The sequence below is a fragment of the Cryptomeria japonica genome, chromosome 10 (assembly GCF_030272615.1).
Source record: "Cryptomeria japonica chromosome 10, Sugi_1.0, whole genome shotgun sequence".
NCBI lineage: Eukaryota > Viridiplantae > Streptophyta > Pinopsida > Cupressales > Cupressaceae > Cryptomeria > Cryptomeria japonica.
The window spans coordinates 44,052,714-44,073,179 of NC_081414.1; the positions used below are offsets into that span (position 1 = coordinate 44,052,714).

The window sequence follows — 20,466 nt, forward strand, 5'->3', positions numbered from 1 at the left end:
AAAAACACAGACGCTATTCTGTACTTCACAGACGCGTTTATCTGACACAGACGCGGTTTTAACAGACACAGACGCGTTTCTGTAACCTTAGTGCAATCTTTCCTATCTGTAAATTTGTTTTGCTGTGACCAAATCTGATTTTTCGACTGTTTTTCGTGACAAGAGGACACAGTGTTGATGACCCAATGTTTGCAGACTGTTTAGACTCCAAAAAGTGTGTTGTTTGATGTAAAAAGTTTTTGCATACACTTGAAGACACAAAAGACACAATGTTTTGCTATTTTGTCTTGATTGTTTGAATGTTTATCATAAGTCAAGCACAATTCTTATGGCTGGCCAGGACAATAATTGTTGATCCCACATGGGGTTTTACCCCCGAGGCTACGCTATTCAGAGCGGATACTTAGATGCTTGACCTCACTGGCTCCACCCTCGGCACTCACTTCTCGGGTCAGCCAAGCATCAGTCCCCATGAAAACTCCCCATGGCGAACTTTGTATCTCTACTAAGAACCGTATGTGTGTGGGCCGCTACCAGAGGTCCGACCTCCTGCCTCAACAACTAGAAGGGTTTGGGCATCTAAAACAAAATGGTGCTAGTAAGGGCATCCGCTCGTGTGGCCATACATGCGGCACTTTCAGCTCTGTAAATACAGAAGGCTCCCAGCCGGTAGGGGTTACGCCCTACAAATGATTAAATAAATTTGATCAAACGGGTTTATGGGGAGACATAGTGTCGGTATGAACTAATCAGCACACGTTATTCATAGTTTTCACCATGAATACATTTGATTATAGTGGCTTGGAAGAAGATGGCTTTTCTTTTGCTACCACTTGGGTCGTTCTCTTCTCACTAGTAGTCCTAATGACCACACGGGAAGACAGGCCCTCTAAAGAGTAAACAAAAAGAGCCTATTGCTCAAGACACAAAAGACAATGATTCAATTTTAGTGCACCAATTGAAGTGTTTGCTAAGCTATGAAGACAAGGCACACAAATAAAATTACAAAACCCTAGCTAAGGCCCTGCAACAAAATTGTTAGTAGTTTGGGTTGTTTCAAGTGATAACCCCTTCCTGCAAGCACACAAGTTAGGTAAATTTTAAGAAAACCCAAAAAGACTTTGTGAAAAGGGGCCTTCAACAAAACGTATTTGCCTCCAAAGCAAGCTGCACAAACTAGGTTAGCTAGATCTGCAAAGGTTAGCCAAAAATAAACCAGATCTGAAACCCTAAGCACAAAAATCCGAAAACCCTAATCGAAAAACTTGAAAAATTTGCAAAACAGAATGCACAGACGCTATTATACCAGACACAGACGCGTCTGTCTGACACAGACGCAGTTCTGTTATTCACAGACGCGGTCTCAGAACACAGACGCGTCTTTATTCTGCAGACGCGATCAGATGGTGCACAGACGCGATTCGGGATCACAGACGCGACTTTCGGAAACCTGCAAAAATAGAAATGACAGAAACACAGACGCGATAAAAGATATCACAGACGCCTCTGAAATACAAAAACGCGATCCGAACACTCGCAGACGCGAAAAAAAACCTAAAATGTCGTCGAAATCGTCCGATCTGCAACTTCAAAAATGCAAAATCTGCAACAAAAATGTTAAATGCAAAGGGACAAGAGTCCCACCGGGCGTGCCAAAATGTAAATGGTGAAAATGGATAACAATAAACAACAATATTGAAAGACTAAAATGGATTCAACCACCAAACCCTAGCCTAACAATGAACAAAGATCCACCATAACATATGAAGATAACCTAAGACAATGCAAAATAACTCAAAAATCACAAAGATTTTACCATCACATGCCCACTAGGGTTTTGATCTCCATTCTTCCTATCTCCATTGATCTTGTTTGATATGCTTGCTCTCAGATTTTTGTATGCACAAGAGCTCAACAAAGAACGGAATGTGGTTGCAAGTAGAATTGTAGTGTCGTCAATTGATCAAGTAGTTAGGGTCTGATAATGAAGAAAGCATCTCCTTAAATAGAAGACACAATAGAAAATGGAGGGTTAAGATTGAGAGGTGTAAAAAGGAGGTCGGCTAGGATTAGAGGGTAGGTATAAGAAATACCAAAATAATGAAAGGGGTAGGTAGTGTAGGAAATAAGAGATGAATGACATGTGTCATGTGTAGAAAAGGTTAATGAATTAATTAAATAAATAAAGATTTATTTAATTAATAGAAGAAGTAGGACAATTAAATAAATAAAATATTTATTTAATTTAGGAAAGGGATAATTTAAATAAATAGATGTATTTATTTAAATGAGAAATAAGGCTAGAAGAGGATAAATGAATTAATTAAATAAATAAAGATTTATTTAATTAATAGAAGAATTAGGCTTAGATAATTAAATAAATAAAATATTTATTTAATTAGACATGACAATTTTGGGTGTCTACAATTCCATTCAAGTAATCAAGGATCGCTTATTTGAATGATTTGCTAGGCATCTAATGATGTTGTTTTTAGTCTATTTTCTCAAGGAGGAAAATATAAATATACTTGAAACAAAATCATTGATATCAGTACTTTTGGTGTGGATTGGATGATGAAGTTTAATGCAGATTAGGACTTTGTATATGTCAGGCATATTCAAAGTTGATAGATCAAGAATTTGTGATTTGTGTATTAGTTTCTCTTGTTAGGTTGCATTATGTTATAGATGACTTTGTTGCCCAGATAAGGCACTGGTTTATCTGTTGGATCCTTCGGTGCATTTTGTGATCCTATTCAAGAGACAAAATCAACTTTCCATTTATGTTTTAGTTGTACTGGTCAGTAAGGAAAGTTTGCAGGAATTTACACTGGTTTTCTGCAAACCATTTATTATTTTTGTGAGAAAATAGTCTTTAAAAGGGTTCACCTGCCCAAGCTTTTATAAGCTTAAAGTGTAGGAGGTTTCCTAATTCTGGAGCCTCATCTTGTTGTCTTTATTTCAAACTTTTGTTGTTCTCTTCCATTGCAACACAGAGGCAGTATTTTTCACTTTTAAAGAGAAGGAACAGAGGTTTTCAAAATGGAGAACAACATGGTGAAGGAGCTACATGGCATCCAAGTGGTAGAAAACATTGAAGAAGGTGGCAGATGAGGGTAGTTGAGTGGGTGTACCCATGTGTCATCCAAGTAGAAGAAATCATTTAAGGGGGTAGATGAGCAAATTTGGCATAGTTTTAAATAACAATGGATGGCCTCAACCTTAGGGCCATCGTATCATTTCCCTTGTCAAGCGTATTTGCAGAAGGTACACTGTTGATGCCTCTTGAAAGATTGAGGAGATTTTCGCACTAAAAGAGGATGTTCTCATGTGTGAGTAGTTATGAAGAGGCAGAATCTACTGATGCAAGCAGAGGCAAGGCGGTTTATGACTTCTTCAACAAGCTTCTACATTTACAGAAACATATTACTATTGCAGGTGATGTTTGTGGTATTGAGTGGTTTCAATGGAGCCAAACTTTTTGTTGGTTGCATCCAAGCAAGAGTTAGCCTTCATGGGTACCATATCAGAAGAAAAGATGCATAACGTGTTTAAAATAGAGGACTTGTGCTTCCTACAGATGGTGAAATTATTCCTTGGCAAGGAATACATGGATTTGGAGTTCAAGTATGAAACCAATATTGATTTGGCGTCAATTTTATTTTCTTGGAGGCTAGAGGTTGGGACGAAGGAAGACGTCAAGTGGATCATGAGGGAATGTGTGAAAGAAGAATGGAAGCACGAGATGGACATTTTTATCGCCATGGCCAAACTAGGAGAAGGATTTGTGACAGAGAGTTGTGAGTTGAGTTTCTTCCACCACTTCAGCCTTCTTTTTATGGGGTGTGGATATGGATAGGGAAGCAAGGCGTGAGGAGGCTCAGAGGGGATGGGAGCACATTAAGGATTACCTAAGATGTCGAGAGTAAGAGTCGCAAGTTATGGGCCCAAAGGACACTAAGAAAGTTAGGAAGCAGATTGTTTTGAAGAAGGAGGATTATTGGTTCACTGATGAGAAGGCAAAAGCACAAGTTCTAGACCAGTAATTTCTTTGTTTTATGTTTGAATTGTAGTAGGTTAGACTATTTTAGGATGGATATTTCAGATATACTAATTATCTTTGTATAGGGTTGGACAATGTTTCATGGCACTGTGGTAGAGATACACAGATAGTTTGATAGTAAGTATTTTGTGTTGAACTTCTAGATTATCTATGGTTTTAGCCACTAATGGGAGACTCGTTCTATGTTTTTTGTATGGATTTCCTTGCTGATCTATAGTTTGAACCACTTGTGGGAGACTCCTTTTTGTAATATTTCTTATTATTATAAATATAAATATAAAAAATATTTACCGATTAAAATAATTAAAATATGAAAACTAAAATATAATTACAATAATAATATAATAAAAATATGAAAAATAAATTAAGACTAAATTAAGTAATGTAGACTATACATTTTTCAATCTTAAAGAACAAAAATTTCTTTTAATTTTATGCTATGATTTATTAAAAAACAAAAGATTATATGCTTGTGTTCAATATGATATTTTAAATTTATAGGTTGTATATGTAGTCTCAAAGTAAGATATTTGGTTGATTTTGTTTTTTTTGTTTTGTTTTGTTTTTTTTACAAAAAAGGGGTAAAAATTTATTCAAACACAAAAGAGAAACAAACAGAGAGATGAGAAAAAGAACTAGAGAACCCTATCACTATCCACTAACTGATCTAGCAAAAGAGCCATATCAAGAGGCAATTGCCCCATATCCACTATATTCCAACCCAACATCTGATCTAAGGCCCTTTTCGCCAAACAGTCTACAATACTATTCCACTCCCTAGGAATGTGTGTGAAAGTAACTAAATCCAAAGAGCGGCACAACTGAAGAATCTATATGATAACTAAAGCAAGTACCAACTAACATCCCCATGCTCTTGTCGGGTTAACAAATTCACCACCACCTAAGAATCAGACTCACGTTGCGCCAACCAAGGGCAGAACAATGATATTCAAGAGCCTCCATTAAATTATTAGTATTAAAGCCCTCGTAGACAGAGAAAATAAATTGAACATCACCAAAACTGTCCTACCCAACTCCACCAATGCTAGCATGGTGTTAATTTTTTACACATCAAGGGGAGGGAGTGTCCACTGACCCTCTTGATTGACCCACCGAAAAGGATGTCTGCATCTACCTCTTACACCCTGCCCACCAAACACCAGAGCACCCCCTTGAAGAGGAAGAGTAAGACGAGTGTAAATATCTACATCACCATGATCTACGCCACCAGTCAAATCACACTTAGCCACAATAGTCTCACAAAGAGAATGAATAATTTTCCACTACAAATGAATAGCATCCATCCTTATATCCTGAAAGATTCTCCGATTCATTTCCAGCCAAACATGCCAAATGATAAAAGGAGGACCAAGAGCCCAAGCAACATGAAGAAAAGGGGTTCTAGCATGGGACTTACCCCAATGAGCCCAAAGATCAAACAAAGAAGAAACATGGCAACAAGTCTGACCCCAAACACCCCACCAAAAGTGCCATATTTCTTTAGCAAAGGAGCATTGAAAGAAAAGATGAGAGACAGATTCCTCACTATTGTGGCACAAAACACATATTGAAGGGCCTTGAAAGTCCCGCTTGTGAAGATTATCCTAGGTAAGACAACGGTTGTGAACCACAAGCCACAAGAAATTGCATTTGGGCCAGGCAAATTTATTCCAAACCTACTTCCACAAAGGCACCTCAATATCACCAAACAACTATTTGTTAAGCTCTGAGTACCCTGCACAAATAGATTATTTGCCAGATGGCTCACTACCCCAAGCCAAAACATCAGGCCCCCCAAGGAACTGCACACCCTAGAAGCCAAAATCTGAGACAACTCAATCCGATCCCTCTCTGACCCACCCGGTGGCCAGTTGGAAGAATCCTTCCATCTATAACCAACAGCCAGACCAAAATACTGAGCAGTCTTATAGTGCACAACTTTATCCCACCCAGGTGCAATAAACAAGTCACAAAGAGCTTGCAAATGTGGATACATGGAAAGAAGAGGAGGATTACCATCCCAAGAATCTATCCAAAAAAGAGTTTCAAAGCCCCTGTTGCAAATCCAAAAAAGACCTCTCTTAACCAGATGAGCACCAGTCCTCAAATTATTTTGAACCATACACCCACTGCACTCCAAAGGATGTCGAGAAATATCCAAATAGTCAACTCCTGATAAATACTTATGCGAGAGAATGTGAGCCCAAAGATGATGTTGATTGGTACACCATCGCCAATATAGCTTAGCTACAAGATCCTGCCCACTTAAGATAGCAGAATGGAGGCCAAGACCCCCCTTCTTCCTAGGTCGACAAACAAGTTCCCACTTAATAAGGCTCCATTTGGAATTCTGCAGAGCACCACTCCAAAGAAACTGGCGTGAGAGAGCATCAAATTCCTTAAGAAAATACACAGGAGCAGTCAGGACCATGTTCTTGTAAATAGGTAGAGCCTGAATCACCGATTGAAGAAGGGTCACCCGAGCAATAGTAGAAAGCGACCAATGAGTCCAATTGTTAACCTTCCAACGCAACTTATCAAGCAAGTCCTACCAAAATAGCCTAGGTTGTCTGCCAACAACAATAGAAATGCCCAGATAATGCAAGGGAAGAGATCCAATTTTAAATAGAAGGATGGTAGCAATCCTCCTCTGGACAGGCTTTGGAGTATTAAAAAAATAGATTGAAGATTTATGCTCATTGTCTTTCTGACCTAAAGTAGCCAAATAAATATACAACAGTCTCCTGAAGGTCTTTGCATCATGCAATCTCGTAATCCCCAGAAGAGCAGTATCATCCACAAACTGGAGATGAGAAAGCTTAGGCGGGTCATTACTCCAACTACAACCCTAAATATGATCTTGAGAAACCTAAGATTTAATCAATCTGCCAAGGCCCCCAGCCATAATAATAAACAAATAAGGAGAAAGGGGATCCCCTTGGCGAAGACCCCTAGAGGCTCCAAATAACTCAGAAGGCTCCCCATTTAGAAGAACAGAGAATGAGGAAGACGTGACACAACTCATAGTCCAACTAACCCACTTTGAGTTGAATCCAAAGGCAAGGAGAATCTTCCACAAGAACTGCCACTTAACTCTATCATAAGCTTTAGCCATATCCAGTTTGATGAACATAGTGTTGGCATTGCATGAAGATTGCATTGATGAAGTATAGTGTTTTCATCGATGTCAATAGTAACCGGTAATGAAGTTGTATTGCAACCGGTAATGATGCAGTAAAGCAACTGGTAGTAAAGCAGTGAAGGCAACTGGTATTATTATTGAAGCAGAGAGATCAACCGATAACCCTAACCAGTTGATAAGAAGAACCCTAACTGATGGAGCTTGGAGAATAGGTTGTGATGACCTATGACCGAATGGTGATCAAAGATGAAGATGCCACGTAAGCATGATGCACGTGATGAGTTTTGAAGTGGATTTGGCGCGTGAAGATAACCATTTATCTTGGGAATGATCAAATGCATAGCATGAAGTGAAAAACGCGTGATGAGCTACAAGATCCAATGTGCAGCAATCCAAGAGCAGTTGATGTTGTCTAGAACAATGTGTAGTTGATTTCTATGTAATCTAATGGTCAAGATTGAATCGATATGTTTGTAATCTCTATGAGATTTGTAGGTTTTGTGGTGTTATCGACCCATTGTATTTTCTTATAAGGTCGATGATTTGTTTCAATAATGTGTTGGAAAATTTGATTAAGTGTGATTATTGTCGAACCAAAATATGTGTCTGTAGAATGTTGTAAAGGCAAATAGGAGCATAAAAGGATCTAATTAAGAAAGGAAGTGCTATTTCTAGATCAGCAAAGAACCTGTTGTTCTCTAACCATTACAACAGTTAAATCCCTTAAGCGAGTAAGCTTCAATAGGCTTCTTGTTGAAATCCTCTAATCAGGTGATCCATTAGCTTGGATTTGAAATCCTCCACCGAGGTTACCTCTAATAGGGTATTGTAGTCAATCCCTTAACCGGGTGGTCCTTAACCAGATCTGTTCTTAACAAGACATTATTGTATAAGCTTCTAACAAGGCTTGGCTCCTAACAGGGCGAACTTCAGAAGAGTTCAAAATACTTGTGGGTATTCATCCCCACCGTGGTTTTTCCCATTTGGGTTTCCACATGAAAAATCATTGTGTCAAGTGGTGAATGATTTTGTGGATGTGTTTTGATATGGTTGATATGAATGACTGGTAAATCCACTTAGATATGTTTAGATGACTAGAAATGATCTGAAATGAGCTATTACTGATATTAGTGAAGTGGTTAAATGTTTTGGTTAAATGGTATTTGAGTTTCAGATCTGTTACATTGTATCATTGATGTTTTGGTCAACCGGTAAAGTTTGACAGTGCAGTTGCAGTTTTTGATATAGTGACTAAACCAGTTAGTTTAGTGATTGGATTCTGAGTTGAAAGTTTGTTTGGTGAAAGTTTAGTTTATTTTCTATCTACTGATTCACCCCCCCCCCCACCCCCCTCTCAATAGTTGACTGGATCCTTATAGTTTCATCATATTATCAGATAGATCACACCTTAGAAATTGCCATAGAGTGAATGGCTTCAAAAGCAACAACCAACACATCTAAAATTTGTCTTCGAGCTACAAAACCCCCTTGCTCATCTGAGATCATAGTGCCTAGCCACGGTTTAAGACTCTCCACAATTAGCTTAGTAATAATTTTGTAGACCACATTACACAGAGGTATAGACCGAAAGAAGTCCAACTGATTAGCCCCTTCTATTTTAGGAATAAGATCAAGAAAAGTAGAATTGAGGGCCCGAAGAATTTGTTTATTAACATAAGATTCATGAACCACCTCTAACAAATCCAAATTAACAATATCCCAAAATCCTGAAAAAAATCTACTGGAAATCTGTTGGGACCTGGAGCCTTACCCTTACGCATCCCAAAAACAACCTCCTCCAATTTAGACATTGATATTGGATGCATAAGAGAAGCATTCATCACATTGATAACAAGAGAGTGAATACAAGCAAGGATCATGTTCTCCTCATCCTCAGCAGGAGGTGAATCATCTGAAAAGAGAGCAGAATAGTACCGAGTAGCTTCACAAGACATAACATGTAGAGATGTCAATTGAATTCCATCTGAATTAACCAAAGTGGACATGTAACTCTTATTCCAACGAGCTTGCACAGAGTTATGAAAAAAGGCAGTATTCATGTCTCCTTCCTGAAGCCAGTCAACCTTGGCCTTCTACTTCCAAAAAATCTCCTCCCTAAGTTCCGATTCCTCCAATTCTATAACCACATGAGACTCCTCTCCGCCCAAATCCTCTGAGAACCCAAGATCTCGAATTTGACGAGTACCTGTAGCTAAACGATCTTGAGCCTGCCTCTTCATGGCATAAAGGTTTCCAAAGCAGGACCTATTCCATTTCTTAAACTGCCATTTAACATATTGCAATTTCTTAACAAATGAAAACATAGAAGTACCATAAGCTGGGCCACCATCTCTCCACTAAAGGACCATTAAATCCTAGAGGGAAGAGTCTCGAAGCCACATTAACTGGAGACAAGAAATCTATCCAAGAATTCTGAGATAGCGTCTTCTCCCCCACTTCTATTATTCCACGTAAAAATCCCATTAGATGGTTTGATATCAATTAAATGCAGGAGGTCGACATTCTCTCAGAAAAGCTCAAAAGAAGGGCCCAAACGAACGAGCCCACCCCTTTTCTCCTCCAAGCTTAATACAGAATTAAAATCACCCACTAAAACCCAAGGAAGGAAAGGAGCACCTACTCGAACAAAACGGATATGAGACCAAAGCCTGATTTTGCTATTAAAATCAATCGGACCATACACATTAGTAACCAAAATCGTTTCTCTAGTCTCCAGGCAAGAGACAACCATGGAGAGAGAAGAAGGGCTAGAAATCCACCAAAGAGGAGCAATCTTCCTTGGATCCCGAAAGAGAGCCAAACCTCCAGAGCTCCCCAGAGAGCCAATACACTGGCACTGTCCATGACACCAAATACTAGAAGCACATAGGAACATAGAATCAACTGAAAGCTTAGTCTCTTGAATACAAAAGATAGACGGAGAGTGAACTGCCACCAACTCATGAATAACCTTCTTTCTAGGGATGTTATCCAAACCCCTAACATTCCATGAAATAATAATCATTGAGAAGAGTGGGAGAAGTGGGCCTCGATGGGCTTGACAGACCCGGAATCCTTTTTGCGACCCCCTTATGAGGAAGTATCAAAAGAGACTTTCTTGAAGGGTCTTTGTTGCAGACCCAAAGTCTGAGAAGACACTTTACCTCTTCCAGATGCTTGCACTTCCTTAACCAAATCTGCCAAAACAATATCATCCTATGAGTTTGTGGGCTCACTTGAAGCCCCTAAGTTGGGACCTGAAGGAGACTTACCCTACTGCTGCCCATCACCCTGACTCAAGACAAAAAGTTCCTGCTGCATAGGTTGATTTTCTTGTTCAATATTATTTCATGATTCATATTTAAATATTACATAATAATACATTTTATATGTTCATTTCTGAAATTTATAATGGAATTTTTATCTGTTATCCTTGGTTAACATTGATATCAATACCTGGTACACAACGAATGCAAGGTGGAGGAAGTTGAGCTGTGACAGTTGATAGATTTAAGCAGGCAGATTGGGCATATATTTTTTTAAGATGAAATTCAAATTTTGTTTAGATGGCAATCCTATGTGAAGCATTGCAATTTAAAGGCGATTGTGGTCTCAATACAATACAATGTTTATAGAGGTTAGTTGAAGAATTATGGTGAATACTTTTAGCAAAAATAATTAAAATAATAGGTTTTTTTGTATAGTGTTGCTTGATGGCTGCAAATCATCAAAACTAGCAAACTGTTTTCTTGATTAGTCTATAAAGTTTATTTCAGAAGAATTTTTTGGTACTTATTGTTAATTACATTTGTTAGAAGAGTTCAAAATATTTTTGGAATGATTAATATCTAATTTAAATATGTAAATATTTATTAAAAAATAAGGAGAATATATGTTTGTGTTCAATTTATGTTGATTTTCATGTTACTTTTGATAAATAGAAGTTAAAGGGGAGTTATAATAGAGGTTGTTGGACCTATCCAAGAGGAAGGCTTTGTATTAATGGCTAGGTTATTTTTTCATTCAGCTACCTGTTGGTAGCTCCTATACATTGTAATTTGTTTCGTTTCAATATTTAAAAGAAAAAAAGAAAAAGAAAAAAAACAAGCTCCCATACATTATAATATGTTTTGTTTCAATTTTATAAAAAGATAGAAACAAAATGAATAGCCCAATAGCGTTCATACAACCTCCTCAACAATGGAGATCATTTCCTTCACTCACCAAACTCCCTTTTTTCTTTATTTGGCTTTGACAAACCATTCAATCAAACATTGGATAGTTGCCACTCCTCTTGAAGGCCTTTGTAAAATTATCTAACTCACAATCTCCCACACAAAATGAGATATGATTTGGGTCTATCCAAGCCTCTTAATCCTCCAATTTGTTTGCAATGATCATATATTCATGTTGCAAGGTCAAATTAAAAACAAATTAAAAATACAATGAAATTTCATCACAATGGTAAATATGTTTTCAATAATTTAACTTTATTTTTCATCAATCTTCAGCAGTGGCAATTACCTTCAAAAGCTTATGGTTTGCAATGGTTTGCAATGGTTAAATTATGATGTACAAAAAAAATTGGAAAAGCTTTAGCATAAATCTAAAATATCTGAAATTCATGGTAATGTTTTCTTGATTGCAAAGTTTGAGCCTTTTGATTAATTAAAAAAAGATTTTTTTTTTAAATATTCTATTGTCAAAATTAAATCATAAAATATAAGAACTATACAAATTTATAATAATAATAAAAAGAAGATTACTCTATTTTTAACCGCTCAATAAATCATCACATAATAGAATCATTATATTTATATCTGTTTTAATAATATTTGAACAACTTAAAAAAAATTCAAAAAAAATTCTAAAAATAGAATCCATAAAAAAATACTTAAAAACAATTCTTTTTAACTTCTTAAACAAAACTCATCAACATCATTCAGTTTATATATTTCTATAGTATCCATTTTAAAATGGCCATTTCACGTTACAAATATAACTAACAATCTTTGAAATATTTCCTAAGAAAAGGTACCGAAAAAAAAACCAGCTTCTTCCAACGCCCAATGCTCGACCTATAATTACCTATAAAACGACGACAAAACCTACGTATTTCCTTTTATGTTAAGCACTTACATTTCAATGACAATTCGTTCAATTTGGCTTCAAATTTCTCAATTGTTGCATTGTCATTCTCATCTAGCCATTCCTCAACCATATTTAGTGCCCCACTGATATCATCTGCAACACGTGTCTGTATTGTTCCCCTGCTCTTGGCCTCCATTAGCCTACTTTTCATGTTGCAAATATAACATTCTAGAGTGTTTTTGGCCAAATGCTTCTTTGCCATTTCTTCATCCTCTTTTCGGAATATCTTTGCATCAGCCACCATTCTATCTATCTCCACCTTGCTCAGTCTCTCACGCTCATTTGTAACAGTAATTCGATTGATTCTCCCTGTTCCCACATCCTGGGCAGAGACTGTAAGAATTCCCTCTACATCCACTAGAAAACACTCTCTTATGTTTGGCACCCCACACCGGGCAGGTGGAATCCCATGGAGGACAAATTCGCCAAGCAAATTATTGTGTGCAACCAAAGCTCTCTCGCCTTCATAAATTGAAATATTTACACTTGTCTGGTTGTCATACTTTGTGGTGAAATATTTCTCCTTCAGAGTAGGAATGGGAGTATTGCGGGGAACTACTACACTCATTACACCATTGCTAACTGCAACTCCAAGGCTCAGAGGAGTGACGTCCATCAAGACTAAGTGAATGATTTCCTTGTTGAGTACAGCTGCCTGCAGAGCTGCACCATAAGCAACTGCCTCGTCTGGATTTACACTTTTGCAGAGCTCCTTTCCCTCAAAGAATTGACTTAACAACTCCTGAACCTTGGGTATACGTGATGAGCCTCCTACTAATACAATGTCGTTTATTTGGTGTTTGCTAAGCTTGGAGTCTTGCAGGCATTGCTTCACTAATTGCATGCATTTGTCAAATAGGTCAGCGTTGAGCTCCTCAAACTTGGCTCTTCTGATCTTTGTGTGGAAATCTTGCCCTTCATACAGGCTATCTATGTCAATTACAGTTTCTACTGCCGAAGACAAACTTCTTTTTGCCCTCTCGCACTCTGAGCGTAGTCTCCGAAGAACTTTGGGATTTCTACCCATGTCCACTTTATACTTTTTGTTGAAGAGCTGAACACAATAATTGAGCACCCTATTGTCAAAATCCCCACCTCCCAAATGCATGTCGCCTCCAACAGCTTTTACTTCAACCTTACCTCTTTCCACTGTAACAATAGATACGTCAAAGGTACCTCCTCCAAGGTCGAAAACTAGAATGTTTCTTGTTCCTTCTTCCAATGCATCAAAGCCATAAGTTATTGCTGCAGCCGTGGGTTCATTGATGATCCGCATGACATCAAGCCCTGCAATCTTACCGGCATCTTTAGTTGCTCGCTTCTGTGAATCATTAAAATAAGCAGGCACGGTAATCACAGCTTTCTTCACACCACACTGGAGGTATTGCTCGGCTATCATCTTCATTTTTACCAACACCATGGACGAGATTTCCTCAGCCGCAAATGGCTTTTTCTCACCTTTATATGTCACTTCAATCATAGGCTTCTCATTCTTACCGGGAATGATAGTGAAGGGCCACAATTGTTTGTCAGACTGCACCAAGGGATCATTGTATCTTCTTCCAATGAGTCTCTTAACATCATACACAGTGTGGGTAGGATTAGTTGAAATCTGAAAGTTGGCAGCTTCTCCAACAAGTCTTTCATCGGGGGTGAAAGCAACCATGGAGGGAGTGGTTCTGTTTCCTTGGTCATTAGCAATAATTTCAATTCTGTCATGCTGCCACACTCCCACACAGCTGTAAGTTGTCCCGAGATCAATGCCAATAGCCTTATCTTTGACCTTCCTGGCCATGTTATATTCTACATGAATGTAAGAAGAGTATTTAGAAAATTTGCAGTTAATGTAATCACATGAATTAATGTAATCACATGAAACTGCTGTTATCAATTCCTAGATGAAAATTCCAAGAACAGAATGCAACCTTAAACATATTGCAAAAGCCTTATAATGTGAAAGGAAGAGGCAGAGGACTGAGGAGAAAACAAAAGACTATTACAGAGAACAAAAGAACATAGATCAACCCAAAATGATATGTGTCTATATATATTTCAAAGACATAAGGTTTAATAATATAAGACAGAGCTGCTGCTCTGTGTTGTGGTCAGAAAAATAAGAAAAAGAGAGACACCTGTTCGTTGACTGCTTCAAACTGTTGCCGTGCTCTCGTACAACTACGATAAAAGACTCTAAAAGCTGCGTATATGGCGAACAAAGAGAGCAATAAATAAACGATTAGTTACAATTAAATGAGCATCGTCAATCGGAGAGGAAAAGTGTGAGAATGAAGATTTTGCAATTAATTCTCATTTGAATGTCTGAATAGAGAATGAGGAGGAAGGCAGTTATGGATCTGAGCTGATGATAGAAATCCTGCACGCTTGAATGGACGAACAAAATAGACAGGGAGAATATGAATGGTCTTTAGCATTCATTTAAATTTCTTAATTGTTGGAATTTTCTTTGAACATAAACTGGATCCTGATTTGTATGAATGTCGCCTGGTATTTGTTTATTGAATAAACTAATACAATCTCGAATCCCGATAATACTGAGGGAAATAACTAAGAAAAGGCATGGTAAAATGAGAACTATTGCATAGTTAATTAAATTGAGTGAAGAAAACAGAGAAATGACCTAAAAGACAGCTTCCACATATATAAGTAAACCACATTTTATATTTTCATTAATGATTCCGACAAACAGATAATCAAGTGCCTTCATCCAAATCCAAGATGCTTTAAACCAAACATCAATGGGTCGTTAAAATGAAATGCATGAAAATCCAATCAGGAGGGCTCGTCAGGGTAAAAATCTCCTTTGAGGGTTTGCATTGTGCAGGGTCATTTTATAATAAACATATTCTATATTTGTTGTTACGAATTCAAAAGATCCACATCCCATAACAAGTTTCAGGCCAACAAAGCTGTGGCGGAAGCTGAATAAGCAGAGGAGAAATGAAACAAAACAGAGCAAATAAAAACAGAGGTAAAAGAAACGTTGCTAAATAAATAAATAAATATATATATATATATATATTCACACAAATCTGATTTATAAAACATAACTGTTGCTTTTTTATTTCATACACATTAAATCAGAACATATATTCCTCTGTTCTGTTCTTCAAACAGCAATATACTTGTAATCTTTGTCTTACTGAGCACCCATTAAACTGCCCCTGTTCTGGCCATAATACTTCTGTTCTAGCTGCAGCAATTTTAAACTTCTGCTCATTTTCTTGTCTTCCTCTAAAAAATAAATAACTAGGGGAAAGAATTGAGTATTGAGCACATTCCAATTCTTGTGATAGAAGTTGTTGATTTAATATCCAATACTTGCTGATTTAATGTCCAACCTTTGTATAACATTGCACCAATAGTTGTATGATAAGTACCAATAATTGAATGAAATATACCATTTGTTGTGAAAAGTAACCAATCATGTGATGCTACATCAACTGCACAAGTATTGGGACCCTTTTGCACACCTATTGGTTTCACTTTTTTTTGTGGCTGTTTTGGACACCTTGGCAAAAAGCATGCTGATGTGGCATCATATTTGATGATGTGGCCCTGAAACCTTAGTTATAAGCAGGGGACTTGCCAAGTAAGCTGCTGTACAAAAATCGGAGTGATTTGAAATTTCCACATAGAATTTTGAGAAACGCGAAGTTAGGGTGCACAACTACTGGGTCCTTTCCCCTAGACTATACATATATACACAGCTAAACTAAGAACAGCTTTAACAAATATATTAAATGCACTGACAGGATATACATACAAAGTCTACAAGAAAGATTATAAAATGGGTTTTTTTTTAAAAACACTATCTGCAGCATGGAAGCCCATACGTATGTGATGGTTAAGAAGAAATCACAGCTAAAATGTACTACTGAGGAGTAAATGATGGTTGTTGGTGATTAATTCCAACATGTTTTGATTTGTAGAAATGGTTGCAGTTATCAATGCACTATCCTAAGCTGACAGTTTTCAAACAAATTGTCATTTGGTGGACACCATATTATGTGGTTTTGGAAAAAGATATTGGTATTATTATAATTGCCGAAACAATTATCTGCCACTACAAAAGCTCCTGCTGCCATCTGGGCTTATTGTTACGATATTCATGCACGATTGGATTTCGTGAAGGGGGTTGGTCTGTTTTCCTTTTTCGAAGCAGAATAAGGGCATCTGTGCCATTTATGGGTAAACTTGTGAATTTTGTGTGTAATAGAATTTCAGCCTAACCTATGCCTTGTGTAATGCACTATAGTAAGGGGGCAGAGTTTTTGAAATTTTATTTTGCTGCTTCTCGCTTAGGGGCACTATATCCCACATGAATGCCAATTGACAGTATCCTCAAAATTGTGAAATGATGCACTAGGATTTTAGAGAGGATATCCATCCCAAGGCACACTTCTTTTCAAATCATAATGCTTCACTTTGAGGAAACTAATGTGATAACACGAACTGAACAGGCTTCCATATTTTTTTCACATGTGATAAGTTGTGAGAGATAAAGAGTGATAGGGGAAAGTGAAATCAGCCATGGTGACTGCGAAATCAAGTATTGTCAGGGGCAAAATTACAACCATCAGCGTGCAGGCTCATTTCAAACATGGTTGAGTAAGTCAGAGCCCTTGATTTAGTGTAGAATAAAAACCCATTAGGGTTTTAAGGGAGAAACAGAGGCCAGATGAGAGGAGAAGTGAGATTACCAGATATGACAGCAAGGCTAAGAGCCTAAAGGGGATTAAGTTGCATACAAACAGCGATGCAGGCCTGCTCCAATTATTTGGGGGAGAATTTGAATGGTTTGGTGTAGTAATACCTTTCGAGCTCTAAATGAAGTCCACAAAATAAAATAAAATCTATGTATTTGTGATGAAAACTGTTTCATGAGCATTTATAGGGATTTAATTTACAGGTTTAGAGAAATGTCTGCATCAATTTGCGGCTCAAAAAGTGATGAAAATCACATTAAAAAAACAAGTAAATGCAATAGTTGCTCTCAAAATAAAAAATCGGTGATGCACGCGTAAACAGCTTGCTAAGGACCATAGCATACACCTTTTCCGAGCGCAACTGAACAGCTACCTACATAATCTTAGCAGTGCTGCAAAAGTAATGTGAAAAATAAATGAGAGAGAAAAGTAAGATTACCTTTTATAAGTCTCCAGAATTCTCCGTGAATGGCTTTCCTCTGCAATAAAAGATGATGAGGGTATAACAAGCCGAGTCTGGACTTAGAAGCCGAGCTCACGACTTCCAAGATAATAGCTGTAGACTTCGAATAAAAATAACGGATGCATGTCCACCTTTTAATTTCAACTGAACAATTTTTTTCCCGCTCATAATAATTGATAATTTTTTATTAGTTAATTATCTCATTCTCTCTCCCCAAAATAAATAAAATGAATATTGTATTTATTTCTTTAACTATACATTTAATTAAATTCGCCTATTCTACATCATCAATCTAATTTAATCCTTTCAATTTAATAAATAAAATTAGTATTGCATTTATTTTTTTAAGTATGCATTTAATTCTCTCAACTATTTCATGAGAGAGAGGGGGAAGAGGTAGAGAGGTGAATGAGGGAGAGAGGATGAGGTAGAGAGAAGTAAAGAGGGAAGTAGGGAGGGAAGGAGAGGTAGAGAGTGGGGAGAGAGATATAAAGAGATACAAAAGAGAGGAGAGGTGAGATAGAGATAAATAAAGAGGAAATGAGGAAGACAAGAAGAGGTAGAGAGATAGGTCTAGAGAGATATGGAGATCTAAAGAGGGACAAAGATAGAAGGAGAGAGAGGAAGAAAGATAGGTCTAGAGCTTGAAGAGGGAGAGAGATGTTGGGCTTAAGGTATCTCAACCTCAAAGTCCTAATATGATGTTAATTGTTGCATATATTGTTATATCCCATGTTTCTAACTTCCTATTGTCACATCAACTTTGTGGGACCTTTTTGTGAGGGGGAATCCTACATGGAAGGTAAGACTGTGACATGGATTCCTAAGTTAAAGGAAGTTGGTGCCCACTTAGGGGTCCTAAATTTTAAGGGACTAGTGTCATAATATTCTATGTTGGGACTATGATGGTTTCCCATTATGACTATGACAACTACTAGTTCAGTGGAAGAATCATGGAGAGTTAATGCTTGGCAACTAGCATTTATGGTGGAGTTCACTTTTGACAAGTGGTGTGAGGTAAGGAAGGCACCTATTCTTGGTTATGACAGTTTATACATTGAACATGCATTGCATTAGGCTAGATGGTTGTTATGGATGAGATAGGTGTTAGTGTTTTGGAAATTGCTATGTGCAACGTGTCATGGAAATGGCAATTTGTTGTTTTTGACACCACTTACCTCTTACTTGTGGGATTTAGATTTTGGAAACCATGGGCATCTACCTTTTTCATGTTGAGCTCTATAAATATTTTAATGCATTGTTGTATTTTATGAGATATCTTTATTATTTTTTGAAATGTTGTTATGTTGTTAGAATTACTTCAAAATTATTTGTTGTTGTAACTATTCATGTAGAGCATTGGCTCGATGTATTGTATTGTATTGCTTAGTTATTGTAATACAATTGAGCTTTGTGTTTGGAGTGTGGGTTTTTTCTTGAAAGACTTTTGCCATGTAAATACAGTCTTATGGTTTTATTTGTTTAAATTTGAAATATATATGCACATCTAAACTATAACTATTTGAGGGTTTGTAAGAAATTTTTGTGCATTCATGCTTCTCTTTGATTAGCATTGGAAGCATTATTCCACACTCAACTTTCTTTCAATTGGTATCATAGACTCGCCAACTTTGTTATCTTTGTTGTGTAGAAGGGTTTTTGTGTTGACCTTGTTTCAATAGGAATTTTATAGAAAAAAAATTGTAACCTTGTTGCAGTTGTGAGATGGCAAGCACATCCAACAATGTGTGTGTGTGTGTGTGTGTGTGTGTGTGTGCGTGTGTGTTGGGTGAAAATTTTGTAAACTCAAGAGAGCTTACAAAATGTGGGTTTCACCGCAGTATGTGAGACAATATCTCTTAGAAGGAAAGATATGGTCCCTCCTACTTGTAAGGGAAGGCTCCCCCTTTGTACTGCAAACTATATCTAGTATTATCCTATATGCTAACTTTACACTAATCTAGGATGATACAATTACTTTACTCTCTTTTTTCAAAGTAAGTATCTACCCAATTCTCTATTTAGAATAGAGCAACAAAATAATTTTAACTTGCAGTAATCTTAAGAATCTATGCTAATTAAGAGCAAAGTGTCCATAAGAGTACAAAGCCTCCCGTTGCTCCCTTTTTTCTGAAAATAACTTTGCAGGGACGGGAAAGTAACTACAAAGCTCAAAGTCTTCTTCTAATTATTGGCCTATCAACCTTTTACAAATGACTCTTTTTTCTTACAATAAACTTTCAAGTACAATCAAGCAGAATAAACCAAGAAGCTCATGAAAGATCAAAGACTTTCCATGACTTCCTTTAAAGCTTCAAGAACAAAGATGACATAAGTGTAGCTCAAAAAATTCAACATACACTTCACCTTAAATGCACAAATGTAGAAGGTAAAAGCAACACAAAGACTGCAAAATATCTCTTTGCTTGAGCATGAAACATTAGCTTCAAACGTGATAAGTAGCTCAAAGACTACAAGATCAAGTTTGAGAACATTACACTAATGATAAATTGTGAGATTATGCTTGAAGCAATGAAGATCAAAGAGACCAATAGATAGCACAATAACAAGAGAGACAAAATATTTGATGAGAATAAACTGTATTCTAATCAAGATGCAAAAGAGACCAACTGGATCATCAAGAATTACATATAATGTATGATGAGCCTGCTTATAAAGGCAAGGCTAAGAGACAAGAGAGCACACAATGATGACATGTGGCTCAATGAGATGCAAGGGTAGGTAGGGGTAGGTAGGAGAGAGTAAAATATTCCACATGAGGTAGATCACCCACCGAAGGTGGAATTATCACCCCACAATAAGTGGATATGATAAAGTAACAACAATATCACACCATAAAAGGTGGAATTTCTCCTACATACACAATCCCAATGTATGCACATCTCCCTAAGTGTTTCAT

The 20,466-nt window shown here is 37.1% G+C and overlaps 1 protein-coding gene across 3 annotated transcripts in view; it reads right to left on the bottom strand.

The window, feature by feature from the left end:
• Positions 1-12,099: 12,099 nt before the first annotated feature.
• Positions 12,100-20,466, bottom strand: part of LOC131055713 (heat shock cognate 70 kDa protein) — a 39,701-nt gene continuing 31,334 nt past the window's right edge. Inside the window, exons 1-3 of one of the 3 annotated variants that reach the window (XM_057990123.2) lie at positions 17,523-17,637; positions 14,489-14,553; positions 12,100-14,159 (exon numbers count right to left, since the gene is read on the bottom strand). In XM_057990123.2, coding sequence (XP_057846106.2) covers positions 12,328-14,151 — 1,824 coding nt within the window. In that variant the 5' untranslated portion in view covers positions 14,152-14,159; positions 14,489-14,553; positions 17,523-17,637 and the 3' untranslated portion in view covers positions 12,100-12,327. Of the gene's footprint in view, positions 14,160-14,488; positions 14,554-17,522; positions 17,638-20,466 lie in introns of those variants that run through there. The other 2 variants (XM_057990122.2, XM_057990124.2) reach the window with 2 other exon arrangements.